Raw genomic sequence first — 26,551 nt, forward strand, 5'->3', positions numbered from 1 at the left:
TTTTAGGTCAATAGCTTCAAATGTTCTAGAATCGAAATACTTGATGTTCTCGAAGTCAAATACATGAGTTCTAGAATGTAAATGTTGTAGAAAGCGAGCACTTGAGATTTTCTGGACTGGAAGTTGTAGAGGAAAAAATGTTTGAGATGTCGTAGCAGGCCAACAGCTTGAGAACCGCAACACTCCGGAAGTTCCGGAAGTTAAATACGCGAGAAGACGGCCTCTTGAGATGTTCCAGAACACAGGCGTCAAACTCCACATCATTTTATGGGGCCCGCCAAAGCAAACCGTGTGCGTCGACGTCATGTTTCTTGCTAAAACACCAAAATTGCAAATTGTCTTCCATTTCAAAAAACATTATGTTGCAAGCATATTTTGTTAGTAATCCCCCTTTAAAATAAATGGACTAATAGTTGAACCTTTTTTGTGGGGGCTAGCTGCTGATTTCAAAACGATGTGTTGCGTTGCGTCGCGTAATACGAGGCTTGGCAAGATGAGTTGACAATCATCATCGACGGCCCTCCGAGGGAAAGCATATGCTAAGTTTGGCTGCCCTCTCGATGTAGAATATTTGACGAGAGAACTCGTTCAGACGTTCTAGAAGGTAAACAAGGTTTGGCGCACAGCTTGGCATGTTTTTGACGGTGAAACACACGCTATAACGATTGATGGCGATGCCGAGGTGTTGGTGTTGTGACTTAACGCTTGCGCTGCAGACATGTTGCTGGACCTCAGCGACATCCTTCAGGTACGTCAAATTTACGTCTGCGTTTGACTCCGTGTCGCGAGTATAGACGAGCGCTGCGCCCGTCTGGATGTCTGAGTGGGCGTGAGTGCGTTCTGAGGCGCAGCCGGCGGGAGCGCGGGTATTTTGGTCCGAGCAGCTGTCCCGGCCACACCCGCTCCAAGCGCGCGCGTGTCATTAGTCTGCGATGACTCAATCAGCGACGTGGTCACATGATGGGTGACAGAGATCAGAGGCGGGGTCGCGACCCCCGCTGCCTTCTGTCCACACGTCACGGCGGTGCGTGCTGGCGAAGGAAGTCAAAAGGACGCCTCGCGTCTTTGTCTCGCGGCCTTTCACTTTCGGGCAGACGGGGGGAGAGGCGGGGTTACCGCCCCGCCTTCCGGATACGTCGACAATGAAATGTGTGACGCACGCATTCGTCACGCACTTTGATGGAACGCGTATCGCTTCAATAACGGGATTAAGAAATAAAAAAACAAATAATAATCTACATTTTTTAATATAGTTGCCAAAAACGTGAAAAGACTGACAACTATGTGTTACTTAGTTGTGGAGCTTTTAACCGTTTTTCACCGTCTCTGTTTTCCTGATTTTTATTTACTTAATTTTTTTTTGGGGGGGGGGCATGGCATGGCTAAAACGATGCCCACTGACAACACTCTTCTTTGCAGTGTCCCAACTTGATAAGATTTCGACTTTACAGGGACTTTAGAGAGTTTGAACTTTTGGAATGTTGGAACATTTTCAAGTTGCACGGTTGCAATCGGTTAAGAAAGGGGAAATGTGTTCAACGTATCCATTCATTTAACGGATGGCTTTTCCTTGTGGAATGTGTGAAATAATAGTGATGCGATAATACCAGAGTTCGACACAATTTCCTTAAACGTGATCCGCAATTGAGTCGTGTACGCGAGCTGGAGTTGAAACCAGATATTTATGTACACTATGTAAAAAGAAAGCTATCATTTTTTTCTCAGTCTGACATGAAATCCGACTAAAGTTAATCCTGTCTTAATCTTAATCCTAATTTCTATTGGCTAAATGTCAAAAATAATGAGGATTATTTTTTTTTTCATGACTTTCTTCAAAGTCAGATGTTTACATATATTGGTGACGCGACTCAAGAAGCAATTTGTTTCAGGTGCGCCTAGTTCAAATGCATCCACACCTGTCTCTAAATCACTCAAATATCAATAAATGTCTAAAGCTTCCAAAGAAATGACATCACAAACAAATTCTTTAAAAGCATAGTAGTATTCTCACTGCATGTAAACATCTGACAAGTAATGAAACGGAAACAAAATGCTTCCATTGTAGCAAATAGAAATAATTTTGGTAATCGTAATAGACCTAAAACAGGAAAAGTTTAGTCTTATTTCATGTCAGACAGTGAGGGGGGGAGCATACGTCTTTTTACATAGTGCATGTGAACGTCTCTTTTCAACTGCATAATATTCCTTTTCTTTGAATCGGTATTGACGTCAGTTTCGATATCTCTCGGCATCGGCAATACCGGCCTCCTTTTTTTTTCCTGGTATCGTATCGCTACAAAATCCGAAGCATCGCTTCTAACTAACAAACGAATCGGTTTGGACTTTAAACGCTGTAATGCCGATTTAACTACAGTTGTCGTCAACAGATCCTCAGGTTAGCGTGTAGCATGTTAGCATGTGGTCATCTTTTAGAAGGAAGAGTATTTCTTTCAAGCCTGCACACGACTTTCCCACTGGATTGTTGTTAAAAACTATTCAAAAGTATTAAACGGTGTTTATTTGTAGCATTGTCGCTGGCTAGCCCTTCTTCCCGTTTACATTCTTGCAACCAATCAGAGACAAGAGTGACATCACATGGTTGGTCGTGACACGCTTTTGGTTTACTGTGACGGTCTCGCTTGAGTGATGATGTCACCGTTTGATACAGGAAGTCGTGTATCGCTTGAGTGACGATGTCATCGTTTTTGTCGCCCTTCCAGGTGAACGTGTACACTTTGGGGAAAACCTTCTTGGCGCTCTCCAGAGACCTTTGCATCAAAGCTCCCGCTATAGGTGCGCTACACACCTTCTAATTCTTATCAATGCTACATGTGCATGTACGGGGGCGGGGGGGATGATAAATCACTAGAACATTGTCATTGATTTAGGAAGCAGATGAAATGATTAAAAAGCATAATGGGATGATTTAGGATGCTAACGACATGTAAATGTGTGTGACTGTTCAGACATTTTTCCTTTTTCATAACGTCCTAAATCATTTTGGCGTCAATAATCTGTGAGCACTTCATTCGAGCTCACGTTCGCCACTTGAGAACTAATGCTCGCTTCTGGTGTTTGGATGGGACTTGCGCTTGTTTAACTGCAGCGTTTACCGTTTTTGAATCGGCAAGTGTGGCGCGGAAAGCAGAAGCAAATCCACATGTGCACTTTGGATCACTTTTATATCATCCTGGTACATAAACACTTTTTCTCTCCTGTTTTGGCAACCGATTGTTTTGAAACAAGAACAAGTGCAAAACCCCAGGACGCTACTCGCCCGTCCGTGTAGCTTGTCGGTCATCTCGGTCACGGTAATCCAGAAAAATCCAATCCGGGCAACGGGACTCTTCTTGGTTGTTGAAATTTGGCTTCAATCAGTTGGGAGGTTTTGTTAAATTTGTCCGTTGAAGTTATCATTTTCTAATGTAAAATGAAGAATTCTTAATGAGTGAAGAAATGTGGAAGGGTTGTGGTAGTAGGAAAGAAAATGGAATTTTTTGGAAGACAGTTCTGGAATCTGCATTTTTGTACGTGAAAGTGGTCTTCAACTAGACTTTATTTGGCGAGGGACTCTTCTTGGTTGTACAAACGAGTCCAGTGCCTCCATTCAACTTTTGCGGCAGAACCGTTCACGGCATTCCGCAAAAGTTGAATGGAGGCGACCGAACTGTACAGTTGCCTCCTGACTCGTCTCTCGGCGCTCGCCCCCATTCAACTTTTGCGGATCGCCAGGAGTTGCCTCGACTCAACCATGCTTGTTTTTAGAACGGAAAGTAGTCCATTTGTGTTGTCAACTATTGCAGTGTTTAAATAAAAAAAACTAAGCTTAAATTAAATAAGGGGCGTTCCGGAAGAGTCTCTGTTAGAGGTTCGCAATGCTACACGACAGGATGTCCCGGCGTCCGTCCGTCCGGCGTTCAGGCGTAGAAGACGAGCTCTGGGATCTGCCCCCCCTGCACGCCGGTGCCGTTGGTGCTGTCCGAGGAGCACTGGAACTGGAAGGTGACCTTGCCGCACTGCACCTCCGTCACGCCCTCCTGGCCGAAGTAGCTGAGCTCGTTGCCGTCCAGAACCGCGCTGGCCGTGTAGAAGGCATCGGGCTCGATCTGAACCGGGTGCTCGAACCACACCGGGAAGGTCCCGCTGGAGCCGTCAGAGACAAACTTTGTGAGGCGCTGGGCCAGCACGGCGCCCTGCCGCTTGAGTTCTATGCGGACGCCGTACTCGGCCTTGCCGCCGCTCGATCCGTACAAACTCAGCCCGGCCACGAAGATCCGCTTGTCTACGGCGAACTGGATGCTGTCGCAGCGCCCTCTGTATCGCCACTGGTTGCTCCGGTAGGCCGAAGACTGGAATCTGTGGCACCTCTGGGGCGCCAGACCCGTCCTGGCGCCCGTCGGGAAGTCCACGTGGGGCTTGTTGGCGGCCGTGTACCACAGGAACAAGTTGCGCGTCTCCTCCAGCGTCAGGATGTCGGACTGCGCCGCCCCGTCGGCGAACTCCTCCAGGCTCATGGTGGGGATGCGCACCAGGAAGAGCGCCTTGCCCAGGACTCTCCGCCGGTTGCGGGCGCCGGGCCCCAGGCCCCGCCGCCGGCACTCGGCGGCCGCCCAGCTCGTGACGGCCTCGAACACCGCCGCCTCCTTGGCGTTGAGCGTCTCGCGGCGCAGGATGATCTCCAGCGTAGGCGCGTCGATTTCGCAAAACCCCTCGGACCGCAGGGCCGGCTCGGCCTGAGCGTCGATGACCTCCCAGCAGCGCTGCGTCAGCTCGGGTTCCTCGAACAGTCGGCTCTGAGAAAGCAGCACGCAAGCGTTCTTGGCCTCCAGGCTAGTCTCCAGGAAGTCGACGCAGGCCCGGGCCAGCGCCGGGACGATGTACTTCTTGGCGGCGTACAGGGTGGCCAGCACCGTGTCCGCCTCCAGCTCGATCTCGTCGCTGTACATGTACCTGTGCCGCGGAGGAAAGCGCATTAATTCACAGAAAATACTAGACCGTAAGTGAACGTAGAACTCTCGAGAAAAGTCGCAAAGTCTTTTACAACGAACCAGGAAGGAGCTTCAGAGTAAACTGTCTAACGTCTGTCTGTCCTGGTTGTCACCATTTGAGGCGGCTACCTCGTGACGTATTTAACTTCCGCGCACAAGGAATCTTGGGATACGTGTGGTTGTGAATCGTATGAGTGATGTAGCTTCCCCTCCAAAAACTGGAAAAAGGCCAAGTTTGAAGATTGGGACCGCTAACTGCGTTATGACGTTATCCGCCTTTGAATGCTAAATTTGAAGGTCTCCTAAAGGGAGGCTTGAAAATAATCTTGGGATGCAGATGGTTGCAAAGGATAGCGATGAAGCGGGAAAAGAAATCTGCATTTGAAGGACAGGGTTTATGTCATTGGCCTTCCAACGCGGAACTTGAAGCTCTTACACAGGGAATCTTTCGACACGACGAGAAGTAGCGACATCCTCGGAAAAACGGAAGGAGGAGGTCCCGCTGGAAGGATCGTTCAGATTAGGACTGCCTTTGAACTGTACGACATCGGCCGCCTTCAATTGCAAAGTTTTACGATCCCAAAAGGAGGCGCTCGAGGGTTCCGAGTGGTTGCTGTCTCGCTTCCCAATAACCTCAAATGAACGAAGTATCCTTCGCCTTGGGAAATGCGACTTAACGATGTCATTGGCCTTCAAATGGTGCCACCAAAGGGCGCGGATGAAACCTTGGAATACGAGTAGCGACGTGTAATTAAAAAAAACATTTGAAGAATCTTTCAACTTGTGACCACCTTCGCTTGGCATTATGACATTCCGTCTGCCTTCAAATTATGGGAAGCCCACCGTCATCCCGCCAGATCGCAATTCTCATCGAGTGAACCGCTGCAGCCTCCCAGCATGCTTTGCGGCACTGCAGGTTATTTTTAACCTTCTGCTCTGCAACATAATAGTCAGGCTTTTTTTTTGTGTGTGTGCGTGTGGTTCGAGAGGACAAACAAAGAGCGGCAATCGCAGACGAGTCTCGGTCGGTCAAAACGAGTCATCGGGAGCGTCTCAAGTCTCCCTGTCCACTATATAGATTGCCCCACACGATGCAGAGCGAGTTGGCTATTTTGCAGACAAAAATAGTGTTTTGGCACCATCTTGGTGTCCAGGAACGATGTCGAAGTCAGTTGAGGAGTTTCAATTGGATAAAACTACCGCTTCGCTGCCATCTAGGTGCCGAGGAACTATGTTGACGTGAGTTGAGGCGTTTTATTTACACAAAGATGGTGCTTTGGTGTCAACGAACTTTGTTGAAGTGAATTGCTTTGGTGTCATCATCTTGTCAGGAACTACGTTGAAGTGATTTGAGGAGTTTCATTGAGGAAAAAATGCTCTGCCACTATTTTGGTGTCACGGAACTACGCTGAAGCAAGTTGAGGAGTTTCATTTCGACAAAAATGACGCCGCTGTCATCACTAACTGATTCCCTACTCTGTAATCACTAGATATGAATTTTGAATGAACGTTTTAGTCATCTATATAGTTCACTATCAGAAAGTAGTGCAGTCTGGACTCACTTGAGCAGGATGAGGAAGGCGGCGGGTTCCACGTCCGGGATGTGAATGTCCGCCTCCTCCTCGGCCAGGTCGCCGTAGAACATGGCGCAGAACACCGAGCTGCCCACGGCCAGCACGTACTGCCGACACCCGAGAGCGCCAGCGGCTCGTCAAGGGGCGATCAATGAAAACGAGCGAGCCGACGCGTTGTCGTCGCTTCTTCTTTCCTTACCTTGTGAGCCGGGACCTTCTGCCAGCCTCCCGGGGGGCCCACAACGAAGTGGACGTCAGCCATCAGCTCGTTGTTGAACATCAAGGCGTTCCTACATTTGGAACATTTGTTAATCGGAATGTTTTCGGAGCGACAGTGACATGAAAAGCAACAGAGCAATAATGCCCCGGCAGGTGGGCAAGGAGAGCCATCCCAAATGAGAACACCCGTAAGGGGCTGCCGGAGACCACGACTCGCACGTGCGCCGACGAAGCTGCTAAAAACTACTGGCATGCGCAATCTTTCCCTTTTATTGCTCATTTACGGAACATTCAAGCACTAAAACTCATTTTTCCGTTAGCAAATGTCATCATTTGCTATTTTTGTGGCTTTAAACAGTACATTTGAGCATAAATGTACTACTGATGTCGGACCACTACGGAAACGATGATTCGGAGCATCTCGTATTCCGATAATGTCGGTATCGATACTGATCGATTTTCTTGTCATGAGATCCATACTTAAGTTTGTTTGGCTCCCGTTTGCACTGCTAGCTCCAGCTTTGATGCAATACATTTACTGAGATTTAAACACATTTGGCAATATCATACAGTGCAGATTTGAATGTTACCTGTAAAAGGGACACTGTATACTATTGCAAGTAAACAAAAACAAATCTATTCACATAAACTTTGACCAAATCTTTTCCTTTTTTTTTTTTAAACAAATCAAAGGGGAAAAAAACAGGTCATGTGATGATGTATCAACCTTAGTAATTAAAACGTATTGCCACGGAAATCGGCGACGGTGTACAAAATGTTGTAGTATTGCACACTACTACTGAAAACTCATCATTTGACCTCTCAAGCAAGAAAAAAATGGCATACTTGACTTTTTGGGGGCGACAAAGCAGTCAATTTGAGCATAATTGACGACCAATACTGATGCTATTGCAGCATTCCGAAGCGGTAGCGGTGCGTGGCGTTGGTGTGGCGTTCGAATAGACTTTAAAACCCATCTGATCGGGCCGATCAGTATCGGCCGATATTGAGCATTTTATGCCGATCGGCTTTGTTATAATTCGCCGATCCGATCAAAGACATTGACTCCGCGTCGCCACCGTGTATAGTATATTTGAATCCAAAAGCTAGTTTATTTTTAGCCTCGCCGCGTGTCTTTTGATGCAATACTATAAATATCTGACCACCAATAGTTATTTAAAAAAAAAAACATGTCGGCGGTGTGGGACAGACAACACGTAGTAATGCCCGCCGGATCCGACTACAAGACGAATTTGCTCTTTCACGATTGCACTATGTCAGACTACTGCAATAAAATCTCGTATTCCAATACCACCGCATCCCGTTTTTTTACGATCAGTGGGCTTTATCAACTCAAATGCGACCGGATACACTCGTTACCGTGGCGACGACAACAATAATGGATCGCGGCGTGTGTTTGTAAGAACAAAATGGGGGGAAAACGCGTGCTGGTGGTCAGCGGTGCTCAGGACAGGAGAGGACGTTGGCTTGAGGGACGTTCACGTACTTTGAATACGATACGGCTACAAAAACGTTATGTAGCCTAGCAAGCTCGCGGTAGCACATAAACATGTTTCGGTGTGGGTGAAGTCATTTCATTAAAAAGAAAGTAATTGAATTACAGTAAGTTAGCAGCCATTATTTCTGTCACGTTGTAATGTTGGTTTGACCTGACTGATTAGAATACACGATGTGACGAGATTTAGTGATTTCCAACCTTTATGGAGCCAAGGAACATATTTTACAATTGAAAAATCTCACGGCACACCAACAAGCAAAAATGTCACCAAAAGTGGAGACATCAATTACTGCGTTGACTTCCTGCCATCTAATAGAAGACCATTTATCATTTGTTCTGTCTTTTGTTGGAGCAATGAAGTACACAAGTATATGCAGTAAACGAACAGGCTATTAAAATGGACACATTGCTTCAAATCCCGAGTTCGGTCGCGGTCGTTACCTCTCCCTGAGCGTGGGGTGGCTGCCCTGCCAGCTGCGGGGCTCGGCGGCGGCGGCGTCGTCGTCGTTGCTGTTGCCGTTGCTGGTTGCGGTTGGCCGGTCGCCGCCGCTCGGGCTGGTGGCCGCGGCGGCGCAGGCTTGTCCTCCGGCGGCGGCGGCGGCCCGGCTGAGGGTCGCCGTCGTCGCCTCCTTGGTGGCCGCCTTGTCGGCATCCGCCACCGCCGGGGTGCCGTCGTTGGCGGCGCGCAGCTCCGCGGCCATCTTCCTGTGCTTGTCGTAGGACGGCAGCGGGAGTCTCGCCGGGAGTGCGCCGAGCTTCTTGGACTTTCGGATGGCGTCGGGCAGCAGCGGCAGGCAGCTCAGGCACCTCATGATCCGGCCATGACGGAGCAGCCGGCAGTCCGCCGCGGGCATCGGCGCGCGAGAGCCACGGGAGAGAAAGCGGCGTGACGGCTCCCCGGAGCGAGTGTTGTCCCGGAGGCTTCGGCCGCGTCGCCGCGCTTCCTGTCGGCCGATCGCGGAACGGCGTCGGCGGCGCGTCTAAAAATATCCTCCTCCTCCTCCTCCTCCTCCTTTTTCGTCTTCCTCCGCACTTGTTTTTTTTTGTTGTTGGTTTTGTTCCACGTCGCTGCGTCGTCTGTTTCCGTTTTTTTTCCCTCTCTCTCAGCCCGAGCTGCTCATCCGTCTTCCGACTTCCTTACATCGGCCCGATTGCCTTTATTTTCCTTTTTTTCCGCTTCTCGATCTCTTTCCCCCTTTTCCCTCCGCCCTCCTCCCTTCGCCGTCGACCAATCAAATTCACGCATGTCTTTGACGTCAGACGGAGCGAAACCTCCGCAGGATGCGTCACCGCACAAAGCGCGCACGAGCGCTCCCCCCTCCGCCTCGCGGGTTAGTGCCAAAGGAACGAGCCATTATTTATAATAGAAAATGACATTGTTTGACTTTGAACGTCACATTTAAACGATGACAGTAACACTTAAGGCTGGGACATATAGAGCATAAAAGTACTGACAAAGTGGAAATAAAATGATTCCGTTTCTAAAATACATCCAAGCAACAAACTCGTGAAAGGTCCTCGTAATTACAATAAAATAAAAAAGGGAATGGAGACCTATTAAAATTTTGTATGTGACTACAAAAGTTAACATACATTTGTGCAGGTGCACTTCTTCCTAAACATCAAGAAAAATATAGAAACCCACACATATTTCGCAAATTGTATGTAATAATAAATGCATGTACATATTTTTTTGAAAAGTTAGCTGCATGTCGCAGAGTCGCTTAGCAATGAAGGCTTGCCGGTGACGTGGCCACGCTGATACAGTGTCAATTGTGCAAATGGTGCAGAGACATCACGCAATTTAGAGCACTTTGAAAAAACAGTGCGATAATCTGGTACAGTGACAATTGTATATAGACAAAAGGGATGGTTTTTCAAATACTAGTCTTTAAAAACAAATGAGGGATTTTGGTCCACATTTTCTCGTTTACAAGGCTTGTGCTGCATTTTTTTATGACTCAATTATTATCAGTTTTTTTTTTCCCGACTTCCCGTGTCAGCAGACCCGTGCCTCTACATTCCGCGCTTCGCCCAGTTGCTGGAGTTCGGCGACAAGAACCACGACGTATCCATGACGGCCTTGAGGCTGGTGCAGAGGATGAAGAGGGACTGGATGCACACCGGACGAAGGCCCTCTGGACTCTGCGGGGCCGGTAAGTGCCGGAAGTCCGCCGGCCGCCTCAAGTTAACGTTCACGCATCGGGGGTCTTAATGGCTTCCGTTATTGCCTCAGGATGACGAGATTATGGAGAACACGCCAACCGATAAGCAAAATATCACAGGACAAAAAGTAACAACAAAGATCAAGTCAAGATATTGCAATAAACTAAAGTTGTTCTTTTTTTTAGAATTTGAGAATAAAGTCCAACTATCAGAAACATACAAAAGTTGCAATTTGAATTTTAAAAAGAAGAATAGAGCTTAAATAGAATACAATATATAGTTTTGAGAGTGAAGTTAAAATATCACGACAAAATATTAAAAGAAAAATGTCATTTTAAAAGTGTAATTATGCAAGAATAGAGCTGAACTATTTCATGAAAAAAAGTCTTCATTTCATTTTATCAGTATGAACTCAAAATATCAGAAAAAAAAATCATAATTTTATTAGAGGGAAAAGCCTGTTTTACAAGTCAAAATTCTACCGGAAATGTTTGTAAAAGAAAAGTCATAATTTTAAGAGAATGAATGTGAATTGTATATTCTTATCATATGTAAGTTGCATTTTATCATGGAAAAAATAAGTTATTTTACAGGAATCAAGCCAAATTATTACAAGAAAGGAAAGTTGTAATTCTACACGAAAAAACAAATCAGAATTAACTGAAGATATTATGAGAATAAAGCTGTAATTTAACCATATTTTGAGTTGGGATTTTACAAGAAAAAGTCATAAATTTATAAAATACAAAGGGAAAAAATACCATTTTGTGGGCTGACCAAATACTTATTTTACATGACTTAACCAAAAATATTACACGGCAAAGATTGTAATCTCACGGGAACAAATTCCCAGAATTCAGTCAAAATATTACGGGTATAAAGTTGTAATTTTTTATGAATAAAATTGTAATACACAACAATTATATATGTCTAAATGAATAAAATGGTCAAATCCAGTTCAAAGTTCGTGGATGTTGACTTTTGTCGACCTGTAGGAACTTGATCTTCCTCCATATTGTGCGTGTGCGGGTGCGTGCGTGCGTGCCTCTACTTCGGTTGTCCCGCCTGAATGTTGAACGTTCCTAAAAGATGGAGACGGATGCACCTGCTGAGGGATGTTTGTGGCAAAACTCTTGATTAAAAGCCCAAATGAAGTCATTCAATATCCTTGCACTGAAACAAGATCAACGGAGCGAATCATCATGGTAACGAGGATTCCGCTGATGGCGGGATGCTGTACGAAAGTGTTAGTTTGAAGTTGGGCGCATGCAGGTGGAAGTGAGAGCCCGCACTATGTATCTTTTAGCAGCTCAGCCGCCCTAATGACGCTTATGTAAGCGTTCGCCTTCAAGGCTCGCTCTGCTGCTCATTACGCAACAGTCGTACTCTTAGTCTACACACACGTGGCTTTTATTGGGGGGGGGCGCATGCGTCACAGAGCAGGTTACCACCTACACACTCAATCATTTATGCTGATGTCAGGAAAGTATTTTTATAACAAAAGCAGGCATACACTGACCGGACACTTCGCTAGGAACACAATCTAATGCGCGCGCGTGTGTGTTTGTAGCTCTCCTGGTCGCCGCTCGCATGCACGACTTTCGCCGCACGCCCAAAGAAATCATCCACGTGGTCAAAGTGTGCGACAACACGCTCAGAAGAAGGTGGGTTGTTCCAATAACTTGGGAAATTGTTTCAACAGTTCGTAGCAGCAGATGAACATGTACAGTGAAAAATCGGTCAAAAGTAGAAAAACGAAGTTTTCTCACACGACCAAAGAAATCACTGATGTGGTGAAAGTGTGCGATGCCACCTAAAGAAGAAAGCGGGTGGAAGAGTATGACACCACCCTAAAACGAATGTGCATGACAAACTTGATGTAGTATGGGTTTTATGGAGATTGTATAGTTTTATATGTGGTGTTCATTTTTCTGGGGCGTGTTAGACTGGCGGAGTTTTCAGAAACGCCCACGAGCTCGCTGACGGTGGAGGAGTTCATGAAGGTGGACTTGGACCAGGAGTGCGACCCTCCCTGCTTCACGGCCGGACTGCGCAAGAAGAAAGCGCAGCAGGTCACGCTCAATTACGGCATACTTGTTTTAGCCAATCGCAAGCGGCAAGAAAGGCGTGAGTGGAAAAGACGACAATAACGATAAACGGTCGTAAAACAGCAAGTCAAACCTCAATGGCACGCTCCCATTCAATAGTAATTTGGAATCAATGAGGGCATGCTGCCTTCAGGGAAACAAAAATCAGACCGTAAATTTGAAATGGCAGCCTCATGAGAGGGAGCACAGGAGTACAAAACTGTATCGTCATCATGCATACACTATGATAATGGGAGGGATTTGATTTACCACACACGTTATTTACATATAAAGGAAAGAGAAACGGTCCTAAAATTGAAACCTGTGGGACCCCCTTTTCTTAGGTGATAAGAACATGCATACAAGTTAGCAAATCAAAAGAATAAATTAATGAAAAAAATTAAATATGTAAATTAAGTGCAGAAATAAAAGATTAGTACTAATTAAAAAAAAAAAAAATGATGAATCATACAAAAAATCAAATACTAAAGGTAGCAAAGAAATAATTACACGTTAAGAATACAAATCCATACATAAATCTGAAAAATTGGGAATAAAATTACCTGTGAATGTACAAATATGAAATTATTTATTTAAATAAAAAAATTAAGAATATAAAATCTAAACATAAAAATAATTATAAAAAATAATTAACCCTCATAAATTAAGTTAATAAAACATTAACAGTGCAATGAAATAAGAATTATAAAATGAGTAATTACATGTAAAAATGTATAAATAAATGCAAATAAATAAGGTAAATTAAAATATTGGATTATTAGAAAAAAAATTGTTTTCTCGCACTGTGTAAACATTGGTTCTGTCTGTCACATATTGTAGGCATTTTTTTTCTCTTTATATTAGCCTTCAGTATGTCCCCAAACAAAGTGAAAAGTGTGAGCGACAGTGTTGTTAGGACGCCCAAATGAAGAGAGACAATGTGTGTCGCCTCAGTATTCTTGCGTATCTTTGTGTGGACGTGATGAACGTGTTGTGTGCGTGTTGTTGTTTCAGCTGGAGGTGGAGCTGAAGAAGAAGATGGATGACATTGAAGGTATTATTTAACATGAACACTTATGACTTATTTTGCTCAAGTAAGTAGTCAACAGACGTCACAATATTTTGCAGGTGAGATCGAAGGCTACCAGGACCAAATTGACGCCGAGCTGGAAAGCAGTCGACCCAAACTCCGAGGAGTTTACGCCGCGTACGCCAAAGAAGGTAGTTGAGTTGGTTGACAATTGCATTTCAACAAGGTTCTTTTGCTTAAAAAAATATATATTTTTTTTTTCTATAGAGGAATTTTTCATATGTAACAGTTTGTATTGTTCATTTAATTTCATTCAGTCATTGTTTTACAATTAAATAAAAAAAAAAACAGGAAAATGTTGAAATTTAACCCTTTGAATTTGTGTTTTTTAAAAAAAGTGTAAAAAAACGCTTAACCGTTGAATTTAATATGTTGAATTGTTTTTTTAGTCAAAATTTTAATTCTATAAAGAAAAAAATGCTCATTCATATTTTTGATACGGCGAAAACATTTTAAATAATGCAAGCATTACTTTAAATGTTCATCATTTTAAAAATGTTTTTTCAGTTAAAAAATAAATGATGTAGAGGACGTTTCCACATATAGCCTGACTAATAATCATGTTAAAGCAATATTTAAAAAAAAGCTTTACATTATTATTATTATTCCAAAGTGGAATTCTTCCTATTTTACCATTTTTAGTTTTTGGGAAAGAAAATCATGCTAGTATTCATAATTTTTTTTTTTTTACTGAAAATGTTGTTTGTAGAAAAAAATATAAATAGTTTTTAAAAATGTGTCTGTTCTGACACTGTTAAGCAAGCATTATAACAAAATAAATTTTAGTTTTTTGTTGAAATTTTATTCTATAGAGGAGGAATTTTTCATATTTTACTTTTGTTTTGTGAAAAAAAATCATGCTAGCAGTATTTCATTGAAAATGTTAGTTTTTTATTAAAGCAATTTAATTCATGGAAGCATTGTAGTAAAATTGTTTATTCAGTTCGATAATAAATCATGTAGAGAAATATTTCCTATTCAACCATCATGTTGAAGCACACAAGCATTAATCAAAAAAAATGTCAAATGATTTTCTATATTTCTATAGAAGAGGGATTTTTGTTTGTTTAATCGAAAAAATATTTAATAATAAACAATTGAGCTTTTAATTTTGGGAAAACAATTCAGTTCATGTAAGCATTATACAGTTTTAAAATAGTTTGTATTTTCCCCCCGTTAATCCAATGTAAATGTGTAATTATTAAACCAACTTTGTTTGTCAACTTAGACTTGAAGAAGCACCTGGACGACGTCATGGGCACGTCCTCCAAGACCGAGGAAGAGCAGGAGGGCGAAGAAGATGACGCGCTGGAGGCCGTGGCCAAACACTTCGGCAAAGATGTCACCGAGCTGACGCTGGAGACGCTGATCGAGCTGGAGCAGGGAGGCGGCGCCGATGAAAACCAGGACCGGGACCCCAAGAGGAAGGGACCCACGCTCGCGTCCATCTTGGGAGCTAGCTTACCCACTGCGGCCACGCTAGGTCTAAACGATTCCGTAGGAAGCTGCGCCAAAGAGGAACAAGATGACGGTAAGAAACTCATCTAATTGATTTTGGCCTGCTACACACAGAAGAAAAGGTTTTTATCTGCTACGGCTGTCACACATGAAGATTTAAAAAAAATTCCAAATCTGTCATTTAACAGTTTTGGTTGTATTGTGCTCTGATAATCTCAACGCAGAACACCACACGCATAAAGATTCCGTTCCACCACCGATCTCGAATCGAGTCCGCCAAGACCGAAATCTCTTAAGAAAAATGATCTGAGATGAAACATAGCAACCCAACGTTGAAGAGGACACACCAGAGGAGGAAATGGTGGTTTGGTTTTTTTTCTCAGAAAAATCCCGAACAACAACCAAAAAAAAAAGACAGATTTTTGGTTGTAAATACCGAACACATTGAATATTTCAGATTGTCGGTTCCGACCGGTTTTGGACCCTATTATCGGGACAAATGCACTCTTAACACACCTGAGAGCACAGGATGATCTTACAAGGCCTCTGTCGTCCTCGTGCGGGAAGCAAACGAACCCCCACTAATCTTCACGCCCGAGTGAGTTAACACCTCTCAATGTGTTAGTCGGTATGAGTCGCTGGCGTTGTTGCTACGATTCGTCCGGCCGCGAGTGTGATTCCCTGCGAGCCGCACCCATAAATATTGACTCACCGATGCACTTCCTGTCTGGGGAAGTCGCCGCAAGCAGCCCCTGACGTCCCCGCTTTCCTCCCGATGGACCCCCACGGCCCCCCCTTATTGGCAGCGAGCTCACGCTAAGACCGGAACCGCTTTTTCCCAACGACCGCAACTCATCACAGCTGCGCATTACGCTGAACACATTTTGTGCACGTGTGTGTGCGCAAGCGAGTGTGTGTGGTTGCAAGTACGTGCATGGGTGAGTTTGAGTGAGTGTGAGTGTGTGTGTGTGTGTGTGTGTGTGTGGTTGCAAGTGCTGTGAGTCGTTAAGTGCAAGTATGTGAGGTGTTTTTGTGTGTGTGTCCATGTTGTGAATGAATGTGTGCGTGTGTGAGTGTCCGCGTATGTGAATGTGTGAGAGGTGGCGTGTGTGTGTGTGTGTGTGTGTGTGTGCGCGTGCGAGTGTGTGAGTGTGTGAGCGCACGTCTTTTGAAGTCTTCAAGCTGAGCGCCGCCTCGCAGCCTCACATCTCCGCGAGCGTGTTTGGAGTCGAGCGAGCCAGGAGCCTTGCTCGGCTGCTCGAGGCTTGTTGGTGCAAGGCTGCCGTAGCTGTCAGGTTAAGCAGGTTAACTCGCTTCTAGGTTGCTAATAATCACTCATTCACTACAAAAGGGCTTTTAAATAGCAGATCTAGTTACTTCCTAAATTGTCCACTGAACGTCCCTTTGTAGTGATGCGAGAATGATTGCAGCGACTGCGTTCAGAGTCATTCACTCATTTCCGACTCTGGAACAGTTCACCAAAAAAGTCCACTAAAAATCCCTATCTTGTGATTCGGGAATAGGGAATGGGTGAACGATTCAGAATGCAGCAACTGCGTATCTGGATTGGGATTTTTGTTTTGTCAGTGCACAGGGCACACTACATATGAGTGAGTCCAAAGTTTTGAAAGAGCTGATCGGTGGGAGCTGGAATCAAAGCGGTGACTCGGGGCTCGTTAGCATAGCAAAGAAGAGCGAAAGTGGACGGAAAACGTCAGTCGTCGATCTGACAGGTGCTGCTCACGTGCTTCTCGCTGAGTCGGCACATCCCGTTTACACATGACGCTAAGCTAAGTGCAGCTCTATGTTTTATGACGCCATCAGAGTGTAAAAAAAAAAAAAAAAAAGATAATTTGAAAATCAGGTGCGTCTGCCGACGAGGGGCTGTTCGGGACATCATTCGCATCTTTTGCTCCTGCATTTGTCTCATCAATTCAGCTTCGGCGCGATCGCGTTGTCACGTCTGCGCGTCCGTCGAGCGCTGCGAACAGTCCGTGCAAATGGCTAAGACTGACCCTCAAATGGCCGCTTCAAACCAAAACGACAGACTTCCCGTGCATCGCCGGCATGGCCTTTTGAGACTTTTTTTGTTGTGGGTCTCCTCATCATAGACATGTCTACCAAATAAATGTTCATGTTGGCGAGGATGAATTTTCATCACATTTCTGGTCGCGACCCAACAACCTCGTCTTTGAAGGGATCCCCTGAAATGACTGCTTCAAAGATTTCCTGTACCTTTTAAAGCGTAGCTTCTTGAGACTTTTTTGTGGGCCTCCTCATGATGGACATGCCCACTAAATTTCCTGTTGCCAAGTCAAAGTGTTTCCGGGGGGCTGGATTTTCCAGAGATTTCTGGAAGACCCTAGCGAGTCCATTTTCGGGGCTCGGGCCCGCGATGAACAATAACGATGTGGACACTAAGACCCCGAAAGCAACAACAAGCGTCTCCGTGGACGCATTCTCAGTTAGCCGCCAACCTGAGTTGCATGATTAAAGTATAACAACAACAAATATTGACTTGTAGCAATTCACATAAACAAGTGTACTCCATCGGGCCTCGGAGGAGGTCTGCAGCGGGTATTTAGCTTAGGGGGGGTCGGGGCGGTGGGTGGTGTGTGCGTGTGTTGAGCAGGTGTTTGAGTGGGTGTTCGGTCGGAGGAGTCTGCTCCGAGGTCGAGCGGGTCGCCTTTTAATGGGCCCGCGTCGGCGAGAATCTGCCACGCTATTTATTGCCCGGCTGGATGATGGTTTCGTCGGGGGGGTCTGGTACCGAGCCTGAAGGTTTCGCACTCCGACACCTGCTTTTCTTTTTTCTAGCCACCTAACATAACACGAGATAACATAACTGGTTTAGTCTTAGCAGGTTGCCTGCGCATTTTTGAAGATCATTTTACAAAGCCTTCATAGGACACCTCGTGGGCATAATCTTATTAAATATGCATCAAATAGCCTTGCAAAAAAGTCAGCATTGTGATCTAGAGCAGTTATTTGATCTTTCCAGGGGGTAAAAAAGACATCAGCGATAAACATTGTCCACACAAAGGTGACGGTTTAGACATAAAACACAACATAAAAGATGTGAGATCAACATTTTCAGTTTGTTTTTGCCCGTTCGGCTGCTTGGTGGATGTCTAATGAGCACGCGATAAGTCAAGGATCACAAGCTAGGGGAAAGACCAAAAAGAGGAAGAGGAGCAGAAAAGATGGAGATGTTGCCAGATGACAAGAATCAATGCTCATGGAAAAGAGAGAAGAAAGAAAGAAGAAGGTTGAGCAGTTTATGGAGGAAGAGACGCTAGCAGGACCACATTAAGAGGAGCGAAGATCAAATGGACACATAACCAAGGGCAAGAATCAGAGCGAACGGTGACGAAGTGAGAAGAAAAGAAGACGGAACGAAGACGGGACAAAGGAAGTTTTGGGGCTTAGTGGAGTTTTTTGTTTTTTGGGGTTGTTGAGGATGAAGAAAAAAGCTCAAACAAGCACATTAACAGCACACATACAAAAGGAGCAGCAGAAAATATGTCGACTCCAAGAGTAGCAAAAGCTCAAGACTCGCACTGAATCTTTGTCGTATTTCTGCTGTGCAATCTTTGAATTGTTTTTCCGGTTGGGAGGAAATGAGCGCGTGACCTCCTCCAAGGCTCATTGGTCTCGCGGCCTTTTATCAGTTGGAAGTTCTCGGAGGGCCAGATAGCGGGCGGCTCACCCCAATTCTTTTTTGGTTGCTTACCTTTGTTTTGCTTGTGTATGTTTGTGCGACAGATGCTTCCGCTGAAGGCGGCGAGCTGGACCTGAGCGGCATCGACGATGGCGAGATTGAGCTGGTACGAACCCCTTTCACACTGAGCCGGTACCGGTGCCGTTTTTACACGATACCTCATCATATGACAATATTTCGGCGACATATGCGGAAACGCCTCATCGAGACGTTGAAGTTGAGGCGCGACTCGATGTGATTTTGCCACTTTGGCTCCACAGTGGAAAATCCACGTTTGGGTGGTTGTGTCATCCTATGAGGACATATTGACAAAATACTTAGCGGTACATCTCGTTAAGACCGCTAATTTCAGGTATGACTTGATGTGGTTGATTGTGATTTTGGACTTTTGTTACTTAGGAGCTTTGGCCAGTTTGGCTTCACACTGGAAAAAAAAAAAAAGTTTTTCGGTTAATACGTCATCAAATTAGGGTAGCTACTTTGTTAGCTACTTGTGAAGTTGCCACGTCTTGACCACGCGCTTGAATTCGTTTTCTTTTTCTGGGGTTGTGTCATCAGATGAGCCTATCTTGGCAACGTGACTGCCTATCTGAAAAGGCCTCTAATTTGAAATGATGTGGTTTGTTTGCATGTCATTTTTGACTTTGCTCGGCTGCAAAGAGCAAATTTTGGGAAGAAATGTTTTCATATGAGGATAGCCTGACAACATACGCTATCTGAAGTGTACTCATCAAGACTATTCATTGATGTATGACTTGAACTACTTTGGGATTTTTGACCCTGTTAGTCGGGAGCTTTGGCCAGTTTGGCTTCAAACTGAAAAAAAATAATAATAATTTGGGGCTAAATGCATCATCGTATGAAGGTGTAACTATTTTAGACGTCAACATCACTTTCAGAAATCCCTCAAAACATCATTTGAGGTGTGACTGGACATGGTTTTGTTTGCAGCATGATTTTTGACTTTGTTACTAGCGAACCTGTGCCAGCTCGGCTACCAACTCGGAAAAACTATTTTTGGGTGATTGTGTCACGTCAAGACTTTTAATTTGAGGTGTGACTCGATGTGATGATGTTTGTTTGCAATGTAATTTTTGACTTTGTTACTTGGGAGGCTTTGACCAGTTTGCCTTCAAACAGCAAAAAACATATTGTGGGTAATACCATCGTCATATAAGGATGGCTTGACAACATAGTTACAGGACTGAAAAGCCCTCTTCAAGACTTTTAATTTGAGGTATGACTCCATGTGCATCGTTAAAATGTGATGTTTGACGTTTTACTGGTGAAATTCAAGCTCCGCTATCTCTTGAAACCCAAGAAGCTGTATGGTGAATATCAAAATGTTTTGGTGCTGATGAGCGAAAAGCAATAAACGTGGATGCTTTTGGTCTGCAGTACCTGCTGAGCGAAAACGAGATCAAAGTCAAGACGGCGCTCTGGATGGCCGAGAACTCGGACTACCTCAAAGAACAGAAAGGTGCTTCATCATGCTGACGCAGTAACATTCTATTTGTTTTTGTTCTTTGTTGTACCAAATGACTGTTTTTGTTTGCAGAAAAAGAGGCCAGAATTGCTAAGGAGAAGGAGTTGGGCGTCTACAAGGAAAGGAAGGTACCAACTCTTGCCTTTCTTTGCCACACTAAACAACTTGATGTTAGCTCAAAATGCTAACCCTACACTCCAAAACATGCTGCATTATCTCCCCGAAACAGTCAACACTTTGTCTTACGAACACTGAAACAACGATATACGATGGCTCAAAATGCTAACGTTACGCTACAAACGAGAGGCCTAGTTGCTCTGCGGAGTCCCTAAAAAAAAATCCAATGCTAGCTCCAACTTGCTTCAACATTGGTATCAAATTTTGAGTGCTAAAGTTTCACTTCCAACGTTGCCTCTGTTGTTAGCTTCCACTGTTAGTTTTCAACCTCACCTTATACTCATAAGTTGGCGTCTGAAGTTAACTCCCAACGTTACCTCACAACTTAGACCTCACCAAGACAGATGTTAGCTTCCAAAGTTAGCTTCAAATTTGGAATCTGTCAGACGCTAGTTAGCCACCAACATTACTTCTAACTTTAGCTTCCAATGTTAGTTTCAACGTTGCCTTCAAAAGTAACTTCAACATTAACTTAAGTTCGCTTTCAGCGTTACCTCTAACATTAGAGCTAACTTAGAAAGACTGATGTTAGCTCCCACCTTGGTTAGCTTTAACATTTTGTCCAACGTTCGCTTCTGAAGTTAGCGCTCAACATTAGCTCTAACATTAGCGCTAAGGAAGATCCACGTTAGCGTTAGATTCCAACTTAAGTGTTAATGAGAAGTATTCTCTTCTGGAATATTCCAATCTGCTGGTGTTTGCTGTCAAAATGCCCGGTGTTACAGAAAAAAAACACCAAAATACGCAGACAGGTTCGAATAGGTTTTTCCGCCAATAGTTCTATCGAAAAATTTGCATGTAGATGAAGCTCGAATCGGTGGGAGTTCACTGTACAGTAGTTTCAGATTTCCCACGCTCTTTGAACACATCGTCATCCGTCCTTTCCCAAACAGCGAGTGACGCCTCGTCGGCGAGCGGCCATCCGGGCCGACACGGCCGACGAGGCCATCGAGAAGATGCTGGAGCAGAAGAAGATCTCCACCAAGATCAACTACGACGTGCTCAAGGACATGAACGTCAAGCCCGTAGCCAGCCCCGCCCACAAGGCCCAGTCCCCCAGAAGACCCACCCCAACCAGCGCCACCAGACTGAGCGGCCGCTGCCAAAGGCCGGGACGGGCGCCGCTCAACCTTAGCACGCCGCTCAGCTCCCTGGGAAAAAGGTCGGTGGGAGCAAACTTGAATATGCTGGCCGAATAGTCACTTGAATTGAAAATATATATATTTTTAAATTCAAGAATAACAGTTAACAAGCTACTTGTATTATGCTAATGTTAGCTCAAAATGCTAACGTTATGCTAGAGACATGAAGCCTTGTCCTTCAGTAATCATCATCATCATACCTTTTGTCTGCTCCAAACAACTACAATTATCAAAGACAATGCTAGGGTGACTTTAGCTCAAAGTGCTAACATAAGGCTAATGCTACGCTACAAACGCAAGGCCTGGTCGCTTTGCGGTTGGCTCCGCAGTCCTTTGAATCGCAAAAATGAGCACACATTTTGTCTTGTATTGTCTGTAAAATCAATGTCATGCTGATATTGGCTCAAACTGCTCACGTAAGGCTATTGTTATGCTACAAAGGCAAGGCCAAGTTGCACGTGTTTTGTCTGTCCAAAGGTAAACAACTAGTACCTGTAAAACAATGCTATGCCGAGATGATCTCAAAATGCTAACGTAATGCTAATGGTAGGCTATAAACGTGAGCTCTAGTTTCTGTGCAGGTATCCGACTAGTCATTTGAATTCCTCGTTTGTTTGCCCCAAAGTAAACAACTAGTATGATATATACAACGGTGCTAATGGTCATGTTAGCTCAAAATGCTAATGCCACAAACGCAAACGCAAGGCCTAGTTCCTACGCGGTCGTCCACATAATAATTTGCATCCCCTGAAAATCAACACACCTTTTTTTGCAAAATGAAGCAATATACTTGTCAATTAAAATTTCAAAATTACAGTTTGGTTGTATTTAACTTTTTAAGACAATATACATTTCCATTTAGTCTTTTAAGAACTAAGTTTTTTTTTTTTTTTACTTTTATGTGCAATGCATTTTTATTGACTGATTTAAGTCCATGTTTTATTGACATTTATTTAAGCACAGTGTTAATGTTGAAACTGTGCATAATGTTTTGTTTTGAAGAGTGGGCGCTCAGGAGTCGTTTTTAGTGGCCTAAGAAAGCGGCTTGACAACATGGCCGTCGTCTCTCAATCCGACCAAATGCAGCCTGGGAAAAAGCCCGAAAAGACGGCACACGGTCGGGGGCCCAGACGGGCGGCCTTTGAGCTTGTTATTGAAAGGGCGGCGCACGGTGCGGCTCTGCTGACAGTGCGGCCATTGTGCTTTGTTACTGAGGGGGCCACACTGAGGCATTGTGGCGCCCCCCCCCCCCCTCAGCCTGGAGGTCGCCCGGTTTTTACGCCCTTGTGACGTTCTCATTTAGACGAGCACTAAATGTTGTCGTTGTCTTACATGAAGAAGCGGATCCAAGGATGAAGTACGTTCGAAAGCGAGTCAGTCCAGGTCTGACGTTAATGATGTGTTTGAGAACACTGGGAAATATCTTACTCTCACATCTGAGCAGCCAAACGTTAACAACAACAAAAAACCTGTCTTGCATTGTAGCTGTATTATAAGTCATATGCTAGCTAACTAGCCTGACAAATGGTGTCAGAAGTGGGATGCTTAGCGGCGAGGAAGAAATCTGTGGCAAGCCTAGACTGATGGGCTCTTGGGGAAAAAGGGGCAGGACGCTCTTGCATCCGGTTGCGGTCGCCGTGACTCTACGATCAGTGTACATGTTTTCGATGTCAGAAGTGGGACACTAAAGGCAGAAAGTCGTTGGAAAAGCTTGGAATGGGTTGAAGTTGTACTTGTGTACATGATAATGCAGTTGATGGGACTTCTCGTTAGGTGTGTATGAGAGGGTGTCAGAAGTGGGATGCTGAGGTTAGATTTCTATATGTTGCACATTCTTGCCATGTTTTCTTTGTTTTGTTGCGCTATTAAAGCTGCTCCTCCACTTGCCAAACATCCCCGCCCCCCATTGGAAGCGGGATCCAGAAATAGCGCACATAATTGCCCTCTAGTGCTGTTCTCCCTCGCCCCTCTGGAGCGCTACCGTCTTCCGTCTCTGCCTTTTTTTTATTGCAGATAGAGAGACGAAAGAGAATTCCTGACAGGGTTTGTTTCCCGCCGGGATTCTGTGTTGGTTTTTGGCCGTGGAAAAAGCTCACAGCTCAGCAATTTTGCCGGCAGACGTTTGCCGCCGTCGCCGACGGTTGCTAGGGCGGTGCGGCACGGGGAACGCTGACTTTTTGCCCCAGGCGGCCGCAGCGGGTTTCCGTCACGAGACGCAGGCTTAAGTGAGCCGTAACAGAAGCGAGTTGTGCGAAAGGGGATATTGGCAAGTCGGGACCGGGGTGTGAAGTTTGAACACCCGACGCGCACCTCTTTCGCCCCGTTGTGTCAAAAGCAATCGTTGCTGTCCGACAAGGGCTCAATTTGATCGTGCCATCAGTTCTCGTGAAATCGTTTTGGTTTTTTTGTCCTGTTCGGCTGTTAAGTCGAGCAGAATGGAGGATCTGTACCCCTTTGATGCCGGAACAGTTTTACTGCGTCGCAGTGGGGTTTTTAAGCTGCCGCTGTGCGTTCTTAGTATTGTCATTGATGTTTATTGAGAATCAGAGTCGATCAGTCGAACAGAGCAAAGTTTCTCGAGGGGAGAGAGAAACGAAGACAAAAGACAAAGCGCTCATTGTAAACAGGAGGAGAAAAGTAAGCCATTACGTTATCTACAACAAGGAAACATTCAACATGAGTGTTGCGTGGGGCTGTGGCGGACGGGACAAGATGGAACAGGACAAGGGCAGTTACGAACATGTTGCTTTCAACACAACAGGACAGGAGAAGTGCGTGGGCCGCCTCTGAAGAAGTCACGCCGCCGCTTGAACCTCGCCTTCCGCAGCAGTCGGTACCTTTCACACAAAAGGGCGAGACGGGGGGGGGGGGGGGAAGCGGTCTTAGTCAAAATGGGGATTTAGGACTGCTCGCCTACTTCCTCTTTTGTCCCTCAAACTCAAGTCTCCCTTTATATAAATGAACTTTTTCAAATATATTCGTCTTTCTAAGTCTTTCTTAGCCCAGCCCCGCCCCCTTTCACACACGCAACCCAGCGGCTAAACTCCGTCAGCCGTCGCTCGCCTTCGCGGCTCAGGTGGCGTCTCGCTGAGCGCTAAGCTGATTAGCGCCGCCGAAGCCAAAGCCGGCAGCTACTGATAGCCTATCACGTGGGAGGCGGAGTTCAAAGGTCGTCAACGGACACTTCATTAGGGACACCGGATCATCATGAACTGCGTGTGTGTGCGCGTGTGTATCTCTCTCTCTCTCTCTCTCTCTCTCTCTAAATTTTGGGGAAGAATAGTAGTTTCCGTTCCTCGCTAGGTACTCGTATTTTGGTTAGCAACACAGTTGAATGTGTTGGGCGTTCCTAATGTTGTGGGTGTTGCTTGTTGTATTTTGCGTGTTGAGCAGCAGATGAGAAAGAAAAGCAGCCGGCGGAGGACGCGACTCAGCAGAGGATGTTCGCACCGAGTCGAGAACTTCGCCGGCCTTGAGGCGAAAAGCCTTCCTGCCTGCCTGCGCCGCAAAAATTGACACTCGGCACTGAAGTCCAACTTTTAACAACCAACGTCAGAAACAATGGCGACTATTTTTTTCTTTTTTTTGTTTGATTTAGTGGGAAGAAAGTCATAATTTACACATTAAAAAAAGGTTTAATATTACCGCAATGGAATGAGTAATACGTCTCAATATTGCAAGGATAAACATTTATGAGAAAAAGGCACAATATTGCAAGAATGTCATTTAACAACAAATAGATCATACCTGGAATTTCGGCGTCATTTTTATTTATTTGTTCATTTTGTAAATAAAAGGTGTGGTCAGGCAAAATGTTGTATAATGAGGGCAGAACAATTTTGCATTGAAGTGCAATATTGCAAGAATAATGCAATTTAACAAGAAATAAGTTCTCATTTGTATTTCCAGACTAAACTTGGGTTTGTTTTTTTTCCAAAGAAAAAAGGTCTAATTAAAAAAAATGTAGTTCCAAAACAGTAAGAGTCATCTTTACTTGCCATGTTTGTCAAAAATTGCACAAGGAATTCGTCTCCGGGAGTGGGAGCCGCTCTCGTGCGACAGCGAATTGTGTCAAAAAATACTTGAGACCCAAAAACCCGCTTCGGAGAGTCTGTGAGCAATGCAAGGTCACCGGTAACGCGGTCGTGCTGATGCGGTGGCAATTGCAAGCACTTTGAGACCTCTAATAGAGCAAGAAGCTGCTACAGTGACAATTGTGCAAATGGTGCACTTCTAACGGGAAATGTCTTATGTCTTACTGTATTAAGATCGTAGTTGGAATATTATAGAATAAGGGTTTAAAGAAAAGTGTTGGCTAAAAAGACCTGATTTTACTAAGTCGTACTATGTAGAAAAAAAAACCATCATGTACCAAGAAATATGTCAAAATACTATAATAAGATCGTGATTTTACAAAAATTAATGGTATCCTTTAAAGAAAAAACTAGTCATGATTTTACTGTAAAAAGGTGTAGTACATATAAAACATTGAATGAGAAATGTGTAGGAATATTAGAAAATGACGATGATATTTTCGGCCATGTTCCGCGGGTGCCGCAGCGGTACCGCCTGGCGCCCACCCGGCGCGTGCCGGGTGCCCGCCCGGGTCCCGCCTGCGTCCCGCGCTCTGTCTGCCGGTGGGGGCGGCGGGGCCCCCTGTCGCTCCTCGGGGGCCGCTTTCGCCTCTTCTCTCCGTTTCTCGCGTCCCGCTGCGCTCGCGTCTTCCTCTTCCCGCGGGGGTAGCGGGTGCTGGCGGGAATATGGGGGGCATCCCGGGGTCGGCGCCGCGGGTCTGCGTGGGGCAGGCCTCTTCGTCGGCGACTGCCCGACCTGCAGGAGCATGCGCTCACACCGCTTACTCTATATATTTTCACATATCGAAGCGTTCCAGGGGGACCGGTATGGGGTCGGACCGGGTTTCACC

The 26,551-nt window shown here is 45.1% G+C and overlaps 2 protein-coding genes across 12 annotated transcripts in view; one reads left to right on the forward strand and one right to left on the reverse strand.

The window, feature by feature from the left end:
- The window catches only part of LOC133488375 (transcription factor IIIB 90 kDa subunit-like), a 36,617-nt gene that overhangs the window by 4,240 nt on the left and 5,826 nt on the right, over positions 1-26,551 (forward strand). For 8 of the 11 annotated variants that reach the window (XM_061796168.1, XM_061796164.1, XM_061796166.1 and 5 more), the window contains exons 5-16: positions 717-748; positions 2,721-2,793; positions 10,304-10,456; positions 12,037-12,130; positions 12,412-12,538; positions 13,568-13,607; positions 13,682-13,774; positions 14,872-15,174; positions 18,867-18,928; positions 20,221-20,302; positions 20,381-20,436; positions 21,379-21,647. In XM_061796168.1, coding sequence (XP_061652152.1) covers positions 717-748; positions 2,721-2,793; positions 10,304-10,456; positions 12,037-12,130; positions 12,412-12,538; positions 13,568-13,607; positions 13,682-13,774; positions 14,872-15,174; positions 18,867-18,928; positions 20,221-20,302; positions 20,381-20,436; positions 21,379-21,647 — 1,384 coding nt within the window. Of the gene's footprint in view, positions 1-716; positions 749-2,720; positions 2,794-10,303; positions 10,457-12,036; positions 12,131-12,411; positions 12,539-13,567; positions 13,608-13,681; positions 13,775-14,871; positions 15,175-18,866; positions 18,929-20,220; positions 20,303-20,380; positions 20,437-21,378; positions 21,648-25,020; positions 25,621-26,551 lie in introns of those variants that run through there. The other 3 variants (XM_061796169.1, XM_061796171.1, XM_061796174.1) reach the window with 2 other exon arrangements.
- On the reverse strand, positions 3,166-9,514 carry LOC133488378 (BTB/POZ domain-containing protein 6-B-like). Its single transcript, XM_061796188.1, has 4 exons — positions 8,742-9,514; positions 6,762-6,852; positions 6,551-6,669; positions 3,166-4,950 (listed from the first exon to the last, which is right to left on the reverse strand). The coding sequence occupies exons 1-4, from the start codon at positions 9,152-9,154 to the stop codon at positions 3,918-3,920; spliced, it is 1,656 nt and encodes a 551-aa protein (XP_061652172.1). The 5' UTR covers positions 9,155-9,514; the 3' UTR covers positions 3,166-3,917.

The sequence above is a fragment of the Phyllopteryx taeniolatus genome, chromosome 13 (genome assembly GCF_024500385.1).
Source record: "Phyllopteryx taeniolatus isolate TA_2022b chromosome 13, UOR_Ptae_1.2, whole genome shotgun sequence".
In the NCBI taxonomy this organism is placed as follows: Eukaryota; Metazoa; Chordata; class Actinopteri; order Syngnathiformes; family Syngnathidae; genus Phyllopteryx; species Phyllopteryx taeniolatus.